Source organism: Oryzias melastigma, linkage group LG21, assembly GCF_002922805.2.
Source record: "Oryzias melastigma strain HK-1 linkage group LG21, ASM292280v2, whole genome shotgun sequence".
Taxonomy (NCBI): Eukaryota; Metazoa; Chordata; class Actinopteri; order Beloniformes; family Adrianichthyidae; genus Oryzias; species Oryzias melastigma.
The window spans coordinates 15,640,932-15,653,130 of record NC_050532.1 but is presented as its reverse complement, the minus strand read 5'-3'; the positions used below and the strand labels follow the sequence as shown (position 1 = coordinate 15,653,130).

At 36.5% G+C, this 12,199-nt stretch overlaps 1 protein-coding gene across 1 annotated transcript in view; it reads left to right on the top strand.

Annotated features, from left to right (window-relative positions):
- Positions 1-12,199, top strand: part of LOC112155138 (receptor tyrosine-protein kinase erbB-4) — a gene marked incomplete in the record, with an annotated part of 293,012 nt that overhangs the window by 234,914 nt on the left and 45,899 nt on the right. The window contains 5 exon segments of the mRNA XM_036209624.1: positions 447-601; positions 2,675-2,719; positions 5,850-5,982; positions 8,769-8,891; positions 10,386-10,484. Coding sequence (XP_036065517.1) covers positions 447-601; positions 2,675-2,719; positions 5,850-5,982; positions 8,769-8,891; positions 10,386-10,484 — 555 coding nt within the window.

The window sequence follows — 12,199 nt, the reverse complement described above, 5'->3', positions numbered from 1 at the left end:
ATTTTTCTTTAAAGCTAAAGAGCCACAATAAAAAAAGTGAAAATAGCCTGAAGTTGTAAACCCCTGATTTAGATAAACTCATTGTGTTTATTCCTTAAGGTATCAGTTCTATTTTATTATTTTTATCAAATTTAACAAATGAATTAAACTGTGGAAACACATCTTATGTTATAATTAGATCTAAAGAAGTTTCTGGGGCAAATCATCCCTCAATAGTATGCTGTCAGACTTAACGAAAAAATATAAACCATCAATTTATGTTAGACAATGAAGAGTTAAAATAGTCTTCCATTCGTTCCATCTATGAAAAATGTATTGGTTTTATAGAATTAAAAAAACATCAGGGTTTATTTTGGATGGACTGTTTTCAAGTAGTTCATGAAAGAATAAAAATTCAACAATGACATGTTATCTTTAATCTTTTCCTTTATTGTGATTGCACTCAGGGCCCAGAGCATTGTGTGAAATGCCTTCATTTCAAGGACGGTCCAAACTGTGTGGAAAAGTGTCCCGATGGGTTGCAGGGGGCCAGCAGCTTCATCTTCAAGTACGCTGAGGCCAACAACGAATGCCATCCCTGCCACCCTAACTGCACCCAAGGGTAAGAGGAGTCTGAACAAGGACAGGCCAGTTTGGCGCATTTGTCTGTTAATTAAGTTACAAATAGAAATGCATGAAAATGTTGCCAAGTCTTTCTTTCCTATAGAAGAAAAAGTGTCTGAATTTCACAAAATTAGTATGCATTGCATTGCAGAATTGTTTTGGAAAATTGTGATTAAAAACAATTATAATCATCCAAATCATCGTTAAAAATATGATTTTTTAATTGTTAATCTTACACTTTTATGATTTATTCAACCTTTTAAATTATTCAGTTTGAACATTTTCACTTTTTTTTAAAGTAAATTTTCTTGAAGCACTCACAAACTACAATTTGAAAACATTAAGTTGTTTTCCCATCATCTTTCAAGTTGACACAGAGAGTTGAAACCCATAAAACAATCGAAAAGACTGATACGGAGGAGATTGGAGAAAAACAGCTGCCACTCTCCACGTCTTCGCTGGCCAATTGCCACTCCATGTAATATTAAACAACAAGATTTGGAATGACATCATTTTGTATTCCGCTCCACAGGGGGTTCATGTCACTCCCCTGTGAATTATTTCTCCTCTCTTGAATGACAGACTCCCGCCCGCTTGAGCATAACAATGTGGTTGTTAATGGAAAACAACAGGCTGACATTTGGTCACAAACACAGCTTCATACCAAAAAGGTTCAACTCTAAAAAAAAATACAAGCTGATGGAGGAAATCAACATTTATAAGATCCTAAACATGAAAAATGGCAGAAAACGTTTTAACTTTTTCAAGCAAAATAGGAGACATTTCAGTATTTTTTTCTAGGTTTACATACTGTTTGAGGACTTAAAAGCACTTTATTGTCATACGGCAGAATGTGTGAAATTTCTTCTCCTCGTTTTACCCATTACCTGGGAGAGGGGGGAGCTGCAGACACAGCCGCACTCAAGAACCTTGTGTTGGTTTAACCAATCCAATCCTTCAATGCTGAGTGTTAAGCGGGGAGACATTTGGTCTCATTTTTAGATTCTTTGGTTTGACTCGAAACCATAAAGTCCCACTCTGATCATCTTTTAATCTATTTTTAAAGCATTTCCAGTGGTCTTTTACTTAAGATTTTGCCATTTTTAGTCAAGAAAAAGAAAAAAGAACAGTTGTTTCCTAGGACAGTATTTCTTCTGGGCAGCAGTAGTTCATTAGAAATGCATTTCTAAGTTGAGGGTGGGACTTGATGATGCATAGCGAGCCCGTCTCCACTTCCCATCATCCCTATGCTTACACGCTCTCCTGCTAGCTTACAGCCACTTACAACCCCAAACAAACATTAATACTGCAACAAAAGTGGCAGGCAATATTGCAGCTATCCAGCCGCACAGTTCATATTTCAGGAAAACAAAGACGTACATGGATCTTTCTGTCTCCAAGTGGATGCATCAGAATGGACCAGAGCAGGGAGCTTGTTACCACCCATGTCACAGCTAGAAGCTGTTGCCAACGACATTTTTAAAACAAGTCCTGATTCACAATTATTTAAATAAAAATATACTCAGAAATGGAGTTTTAATCATAATTTTATTCATATTTGTCCTCCATCATGAAAAAAAATGCCACAAGAACATGTTAAAAACACAATTTCGTCTTCAATTAAATATTTCACTAAGAAGAAAAGGTTGTGGTTCAAGTTGGAAATAAATGGACTCACTAGAAACAAAAAATAATGTGCAATGAAAATACATTTAACTTACTTCTTACTAAGTTTCAAGAGGTAATTTTGCACAAGTGAAAAAGAAAACCCTGACTCTGTAAAGGAGCATGGTCGCTGCACATAACTATGCAATAAACTGACAAGAAATTTTTCGAACTTGTAAATAAATGTTTTTTTGTTTTGCCTGCACTTATTTTTTAACAGATATGACATCTCTCATGTCATTTAATTATGTGGGAGCACAGGTAAAAAAAAAGTTTAAACACAGCTAGTATAAAAATCCGTTTTCTTTAGGCGCCATTAATAATACTTCCTCCTTCTCCTACCAAGGTCCAACCACCATCTAACTTTAATTTATGCTGAATCTTTATTTATTTATGTCGTTTGAAGGTGCATTGGACCAAGACTCCAAGACTGCATTGGCTGGATGGACAGGTACAAAATTCCTTTGTGTTTCACCATCATCCTCCATCAATAAAAACACTCTCATGCAGCAGAATGCACACACACATGAAGACACAGCAGATCCCCAGTAAGCAAAGTCTTTGATTTATGGATAGCTGTGAGGCCCAATATTGCTGTCTTCATTGTCTCTGTGCACGCATGTGTTTAAATTGATTGTCTTTTAACACACTTCTTTTTTTTTTTTTTTTTTTTGGTGGAGTTGATTATTTAAAAATGTCAGGCAAAAAGGCTAATCTTAATCTGCACGTCTATTGGAAAACAGAGCAGCTTTGTGTATAACAGGAAAAGGGCAGTTCTGCTGCACTCCTGGTGAGCAGATCAGACTTTATCTGATATGTTTGGAGATAGGTTGCCAAGCAGCTGTATCCTAGCCACAGCTATCAGATGTGGCTGTTAGTGCTGAAGTGTCACACATATTGCAACTCTCTTGCAGGTACTTGAGCCCAGCTAAACATGGTTTATCAGAAGTGTGTGATTACTTTAGGCTTTCTGAGGCCATTGTTCCATGTTGATTAGGAATCGCATTCATGTCTGGTTGAGATGGATTCCTCGGTCGTTTAACGTCCTTATCATTTAAATTGGGATTACATAAGGAGACAGAAAACGGTTTCTTCAAGGCATCCTGAGGCTTATCGTTTTTTATTGTTATTGCTATTTTCTCTCCCCGTCGTCTTGCAGCTTTCATCGTGCAGAGACATTTATTTAAACTTATTCAGATGGATGTCAGATCAAGGGCAGAGGTGGCATGTGTATTTATAACTGTTAGACTTCATGGGGAAACCTATGGGACCTGTTAATGTCAGTTTGAAAGACTGCTGAAGTGGAGCGTGTGAAATGAGTTTATGTGAACTGTAAATGTTGATGTCAATATGATATTTGACATTGCAGGAAATCCTCAGTGGCCGCTCTTGCTTAATAATATACGAGTACTGGAAGCGATGGTGTGAATCTGTCCTTGGACTCCAGTTTTCCTCATCTCTCAAAGCTGAAGCTACGTACACGTGTGTCCAGAACATACTGATCACAGGTTCTTGAACGTGCTTTTAGCCCGTCGCTACCTGATACTTGCACATGTACTCACAGTTGGAAGAGGCTGGAATGCAAATCTTTCTCCTTTTCATTCATAGCGATGTATGAAAAACTCAGTGATGTATAGTTCCAGTTAGGCTCAAATGACAATTATTATTTCTCCTCAATGATCAATTTTCAAACGATTGGCACTTCAGAAAACTGAAAAGGATGCTACCAAAATGCAGTGTTGGGTTAATAACTTTTAGAGAGAAATTGATTACTTTACTTTAGTTTTAACATAAAATTATGATGTTACTTTATTCATTCTCTAATTCAAAAATTAATTCACTACTCGTTACTTTACTTTTTTCCACTCCTAAATTCTCAGTGGAATAAAGTTGGCACCAAGAAGATACCCTTGTAAAATTCCACAAAACAAACAAAGAAAAACATAAAGGCTATACAAGGGCAAACAGTGTTTTTTTTTTTTTTTTTTTTTATAGCACCACCTCATTAATATATGTATTTTATGTACCATAGCCTACATAGCATATCAGACAGGTTGCTCATTGACACTAGGGCAATTCAAAGCAGTTCATCTCCAGGACAAAACTTGTACCTAACTGAAATGTTTTTCCCTTTGTTTGTACCAAATTGTAAATAATTCAAATATTTCTATTTGCCAGATGCATTTACAAATTTGTCCGTGTCCATTATTATGCTCTCTACATCTTCCTTCGACCAATCTCCAACTCTGTATTAGTGCATGCATCAATAACTCCTTTTTTTTTTATTAGTATTCTTTTTAAAAGTTTACACAAATTATTTTATTTTATTTGTCACCTATGGTTTCACTGCACCAAAATGGGAGTAACAAAGTAATGAGAGGTTCTGTAGTTTAGTAATTGTAATTTATTTACCAAAATTTGAACTGTAATTCATTATGTTATATACTCCATTACTGACAAATATAATTTATTTCTTTGTAATCCAATACCCCCAACACAAGCCCACAAATAGACATAAAACTTAGGTAACAACGCATGAATTTCAGCCTGAAACATGCAATTACATGGATGCTTCATTGGAAGTGGTTTCCGAGCCCGGTGTGAACGTAGCATAAACGTGTCACTTCTATCTTCATATTCCAGTCACTTTCACAAGTCATCTCTTTGTTGTAATATCCACTTCATTAATTTAACACTGATTTTAATGATTAATGGTCCTCACTGGTGTGTACTGTGTCACTCTGTTTATAGAATGCACTGATTAGTTTTTGCTAGTCCGCACTGATGGACTCATCGGGGTCAGAGTTGGATTCGGCGTGCAAGGAAGGTTCTTCGTGTAGCAGCGCTGCAGATCCAATTACAGCTCCTCCAATTAAACCATTCTTACCTCAATTGACCTGCTTTTGTAGTATACAAAATCTTAAACCGAGTGGAAGAAATGACTCCAATTTCCTAAATAGGAAGTCTGATTGTTTATTTATATTGCAGGAATATTGCTTCACGCACAGAATCAGCTTGCTTGACTTACTGACTGTTAATTAATACAAATGTGAATATTTTCTGTAGGCTTCTGATTTGGAGCAGTATGACCTCGGTTTGCATGAGAAAGCTTCTCGCAGTACCCATACGGTTTAATACTGAGCTGATGGACACAAAGGGATTGAACTCTGTTTTGCTTCTGTAGTAACTTCGCACACTTTTGGGGGCAAATGAGGAATTTATTAAAGCTTGATTTGAAATGACAGCAGTGTGAGTGTGAGGGCTCGTTTCTGATGCTGATTTACATGTTTTTGATCTTGACCTGATTTTTAATGAGACAGCGGGGAAGAATATTAGTTATCCAAGGGATTTGTGGGAAACTGTGCGGGTATAAAAGAAAAGGTGAGGGATTTTAAGGATAAGTCACAGAGGCAAATACATTACGAAAATATGATGTTTGTTTATCTGCCTGCTTGATTGTGTTTGTTTGTGTAAACATGAGGCTTTTGTGATTGCTGCTCAAATTAATCTTTCTCTTCGAATATTAGGTAGATTTCGCCTATTCATTTATCATCATCTCCTCCTTCTCCACTTTTCTCCAGAACCCCTCTAATTGCAGCAGGAGTGATTGGTGGCCTCTTCATGGTGGTGATCATGGCACTCAGCGTGGCCGTGTCTGTACGGCGGAAGAACATTAAGAAGAAGAGAGCCCTTCGCCGCTTCCTGGAAACAGAGGTTTGCAGGATTTTTTGAACTATTTGGAAAGCCCAAAGTAGTCTAAGATCATCCCTGTTTAAAATATACATTTGGTGCCTGGTTTATCAAAATGTTGAGGACAAAAATGTAGCTCGACAAAACTATAAGAAAAATAATGAGACGTCTTTATTTCAAGTGGTGACTGCAAAAACAGTGAAAAAGCATCTAACTCGGAGACTCAGCTGTTGACTTTGCCATAATCTGCTGGAGTGAATACTTATTTTCGGAGGAGGTGGGGGAGCATGCCATTAGAAGAGGAGAAAGCACTCTATCCCTGTTTTTTAAAAAAGAGGAGTGCATCCTTATCAGCTGCTCTAGTGTGTCCTCAGTGAGGAAAAAAGGTCTTGTTTCACTGCTTTTTCTCTCTTCACAACCAGCAAGTATAAGTAAAGTGTCAAAAAAAAAAGGAGAGCTTTAATATGTTGTGGCATTTCACTTCTGCTCCTAAGCTGTACTTTTCTTACACATATTCCACATCTTTGGATCTTACATAAGTTTATTTTTTTTTCTTTTTCGTGCATACATTGAAGCATTCCCAGAACCACATTTCCAAAAAATATGCAGTGGTACTTTGCATAATGAGTGCAGTTTGTTCCAGTGATGAGTTTGTAATGTGAGGTGTTCCTCAAAACAAAGTTTCCCATAGGCCTATACATCTATATAGTGATAAAATATGTTCAAAGATTCCTAAAATAAAAATGAATAATTAAAAAATGATAAAATAGCACTTTTAAGGAGGAGAAACAACTAAAAATACTAATCAAAGCAGGCCATCCTTTTCTATTTGAATCTTTTTTTTATGATTTTCTCTTTCGCTGGTGCATCTTCTCCTGCCACATTTTGCTCTTCCGTTAGACTTCCCTTTGTTCTGCTTGGACAGCCAGCCACCTTAGCTAGGAACTTTTGGGGCTTACCCATTGTCAAGAGTCAAGGCTTCGTCTCCCCCTCTGGTCACTGGCGGGAGCCATTTCTAGAGTAATAATACACTTCATCTCCCAGCTGCCCAAACACACAGTCCCCGGATGCTGCTCATTGACAATCACCCACATGAGACTTGAGAGCCTCGCTCAGTGTGAAGTATTTTTTGTGCCACCCTGCCTGCATACCGAGCGTTATCTCCTGACCTATCTTCTCATGTTTCTGATTCCGTTGAACCAGCCGTCTACCCGTTTGTGAGACCCATACAATAGAGGGATCAGTGGTGGCTAGTTGATAAGTCTTCCCCATATTGAACCAGACTGAACCAATTTAATGCCACCTGGGGAACCTATGCAGCTGTTTTGACACTAGTGGGTGATTAGTTGGTGAAACTACTACTAATTACAAACATTCATGTCCTGTAGAATTTGGGCAGCTTTTTTCAGAGGATTCTGATTTTCCGAAGTTGAGCTAAAACCCCACATTATGTAGAAAATAAACACAGTCTTGAAATCAATGAAACAGTGTGCCCCTAAATCTATTCCTTAAAAATGTTTTATTTTTTGAATGTATTTATGGGAATGACTTTTCCAGGATTTTCTATTTTTTGGAAAGGGTCTGTTTATGTGTTTGTCTTAGCACAAGATCTAACAAAGCTAATTCACTACTTTACCTTTTAACCCATGTGCTTTCTTGTGGGGTCCAGATGACCCCACCCTTACATTGATGTTTGATCAGGATTTTATATCTGGAACGGACACCAATGAAGATAGAAAATCCTTAAAAACAAGTTCAAAAAAGTCTTGTGGGGTCCAGATGACCCCACTTTTATTGTCAACATGTTTAGGATAGCACAAGGGTAAAATCGTAAAAAGTAAAAGAAATCAACTTTTACCTCACTGTTGATTTTGGTGGTGGACAAGCCATGATCATTTGAAAAAGTCAGCAGCTTGCTATAGTATCCTCTCACCTCAGTGGGATGGCAAAACGTTGATTTTTTTGTGTGAAAAGATTTAATACGATTCGTATTCGACTAACAATACACTAATCTACTCACCCTCATATTGTTGGTAGAGTCCTAAATGATTTTAACCCAAACTTGAATTAATGAAATGGTTTATTTCAAGCAATCAGGTAATAGTACATAAATTAGACACATATTTAATAATCAATCACAGTTAGATTACTTGACAGGGAGTGCGAGGAAGCGAACTTATATAATCCATAACTTGGGTTATGTGTTGCTGTTGTTCACCTTCGGCATATCTTGTTAGGAGTCGCTACTACAAATCTGCTTTTATCAATCCACACATTTGGTTTGGCAGATATTTTTATGCCAGATGTCCTTCCTGACACCTGTATTTTATCCAGGCTGGGGACAGGCACAGGAAGACTCTTTCTGTTTATCTTGTTTTTTCAACTCTTCTATTATTATTTGTCATAAGCTTCCTTTATGTTAAGTGGTAGTTCCTAACTAAGTTGTCTATACCAAGCAAAACATCTTCTCGTCCATTAAATAATTTCAGATTGTTATAAATCATTTGTATTCACATCAGTCAAGTAAGGTAATTTTCTTTTCATTACTTATTTTGCTAATGAAAATGATAAGTTTTATATTGTAATATTTACCTTGCAAGTGGTTTTGGAGATCACAGGAAAATATCTAATAATTCTCAACTTCTAAAAATCCTTAAAGAATTTAATGAATTCAGAATTTATCGTTCGACTTGCATGTAACTTTATTCAATTCAAGTTCTCATTGCAAACCAATCAATAATATATATTTATATATTTTTTACCTTGCTCACTGATCATTTGTTGCTGATTTTGTGTTTTCATTTTTCCAGTTGGTTGAACCTTTGACACCAAGTGGAACAGCTCCTAATCAAGCCCAGCTTCGCATCCTGAAAGAAACTGAACTTAAAAGAATCAAGATTTTGGGATCTGGAGCGTTTGGAACCGTGTATAAGGTAAAGCTTAACCAGATTTTTTTTTAGATAATCTCAACCAGATCTATAGATCTTCACCTTGACTTTGACAAAGGAAGATAGCACTTAGAAAGTAAATCTGGAACAAAATAAAAGAAGAAATGTGTCAATTTGTCACAATAATGTCGATATAATGTTGATGTGGACAAGAAGGGATGAATGGGAAATAAGAGCAGTAAAGATAGTTTACCCTTTTTTTCCCCCCAAAATTCCTCCCATAACGATGACGATAAAGTTGAAGAATTGTTAATGCAGCTCTAACCTTGCAAATAGTGGCAACGTTTTTCCTTTGTCTTTGAAAACAATAACTGCTGGATTTTCATTGGGTGACCTTGACAAAAAAAATTAATTATTAAAATGCTATAAACATAGGTTGGATGGGAGGTCACAGACTCTGCAGACCCGACCTCCCCTGGGAGCTTTTCCCATAACTTTAAGCCAATAATTGCAAATTTCTCTGTCAATTCTAGTTTTCAGCATCACCATGATAACAGTTAAACAGGATTTTCTAGAGTAGCAGAGCTTACAAGGAAGATCATACGTGACTTAGGGGTCAGATATGTAGCCCAGATCGAAACCCGGTAGAGCTGTAAATCGCACATGATGTCAAAGAAATCCACATCTTCCACCATGAGTTCAGGATCATTAATAACAGGTTATGTGGTAGGAGGCTAAAGGCCAGAACATAAAAAGAGTAAGTAACTGCACCCGCTGAAAACCCTGGGGTGACAGTAAAACAGAACGGTAGTGGGGTCATCGTCTGTGCAACATTTGGTTGGTGAGAGGCAGAAATGGGAGAAATAATAATCATAAAAAACAAAACTTTATTCCTGGATTTGTCCTTATTTCTGTTTATAGCATCTGATGATGGTTGGTTCCCTCAGAATTTTATAGACTGATATATGTTTTATGAAACATGGTGAGTCTGTAAAGCTTATCAGAAGGACCTTTTTACTCATAAATTAAAGTAAAGACGTTGAATCTTTATAATTCAACGGTTAAAGAACCTATGTTGTATTATTCTCTTGCCATTGAGAGTAACTGTATCCAGAGATATGATGTCATAATACCTTTGCCTCACTAAAGAATGAATTATTTCTGAAACGTTAATTATTTTTGTGAACTCTTTTCCTATCCGGAAGTAAGAAAATTCGATCGCTGAGGCTCCGCCTTTTGCTCCTTCTGGGTACCGCCCATTCAACGATGAACCGGCAGAGTATGCTCTCACTTAGGATATGTAGTGACCAATGGTAAAAAGAAAAACCTTTAAAAGGTTAAAAATATAAAGAGTTTTATTGAAACCCAAAATTTAAACCAATCTGAAGAACGGATTTCTATTATTTCATTTTTCTTCCAAAAAAAGAATACAAAACAGTTAAGATTTATATTGTTTTGATATTATTGGCACCATATGAGTGTAATGTCAGTTTGTTTATTAATCCAGATTTTTGTTTTGTATCTTATTTTCCTATTCAGGGTATTTGGATCCCAGAAGGCGAAACAGTGAAAATTCCCGTGGCCATTAAAATCCTCAACGAAACCACCGGACCCAAGGCCAATGTGGAGTTCATGGATGTGAGTATGTTGAGAGGGGACTGTATAATACAAAAAAGAATTGCGGAACCACCCCCCCTCCACCCCCCAAAGAAAAAAATAAATAAATAAAATTCTGCAGTCCAATGTACAAAAAATGGTTTTGAATTTTTGCAGTGTTTATTTCACAAATTGACTCAAAAGTTACCCAAACTATATTTCAGAAAAATAATGTTTGTTTATTTAAAAAAGAAATTTCAAGTACCGGTAATAGAAAAATTGATTTTTATAGCTGCACACTCATTTCACTTAAAAGCATTTATTCATAGAAATAACAATCCACTTTTTGATAAAATCCCACCTTTCAAAAAACAAACATGAAGCCTAAAGAGGCTTTTTTGGAGCCTCTAGGACTCTTACCTGCAGAAACGAGAACATGCATCACACATGCATCACACAGGCTCCTCACATGGTTCTTAAGACTCCATGTATTAAACATTTGCAGCTTGGCACATTTCAAAAGGAAAAAGTGAAAAATAAATCTAAATTATTACACTGTGATGATGCAATGCAGATGAAATAACGCTCATCAGCGTAAGCACACACATCGAAAGCGACCCGCTCGCAGTCGTGCTCTCCTTTCACTTTGACAGCCTTTAAGGAAGAGTCTTTCCATGTGACTATGATGAATACTATGATGAATATCAGATGGGTTTTTTTTTTTTTTAGTTTTATGTTCAGTGCTACTTTGAGAACTCTTCTGATGATCATGAAAGCCAATGAGCCATTCCTGGCATAGATACAGGTGTTTGTTAGACTATATTGGCAGACTGTTTAGGAGTAGACTCTGTAATTGTCTTTGTTGGCAAAGTGACCAAGAATACATTTATGTTTATGTTCCTGTGTGTGTCCTTGCATGGAAAAGTCAAGGATTTTTTTTACCCATACATATGTGCGTGTAGCATATTCCCTATCATCTAATGAGATGAGGGTGTGTAGTAAGACTTAAGTAGCACAACAAAAGGGTGAATTTCAAATCTCAATTTTTAAATATTCATGCAGTTGCAGATGACTCATATGTAAAACATCCTGGGTGTGTACATCAAAGCTTCTTGTGAGAAGAGAATTAAAAATATGTTCAAATAAATTGAGATTTTCCAGCTGATAGAAAATGTATTCTCATGGATCCAAACAAATGTGAAATATTGACTAAATTATCAACCTTGGTCATTTATTTAAAAAACTAAAAATAAAAAGAGACTTGGGATGCAGTTTAACCCTTCTGCTCTCTTTGGGGTCCAAATGACTCCACCCTTATATTAATGTGTGATTCCTCCCTTGACAAATGTCGACGAAGGTGGACAGGATGTTATGTCTGCCAGGGACATCAGTAAAACTCAAAAATCATTGAGAAAAAGAGTTCAGCGCACTGTCTTGTGGGGTCCAGATGACCCCACTCCCAATGTCAACATACCAAGGAAAGCGGAAGGGTTGACATCATTATTCCCCAAAACAGTATTTCTTCTGTCTAAATATTTTTGGATTGTTTTGTTATTTTTGTCTTATTTTCGATGGCAGTATGTTTTTTTGTGCTTTTTCAATCCTCATTCTGATCTGTTAAATGTTTTTGCATTGAGTGATTTGATTCAATTTCCACTTCAGGCCTGCTGTACTTTTCTGTTTTCAACATATGTTTTTACTAGAACAGAACATCAGTGGAAGACCTTTGTATGACCTTACTTTAGCATCTACTTGAA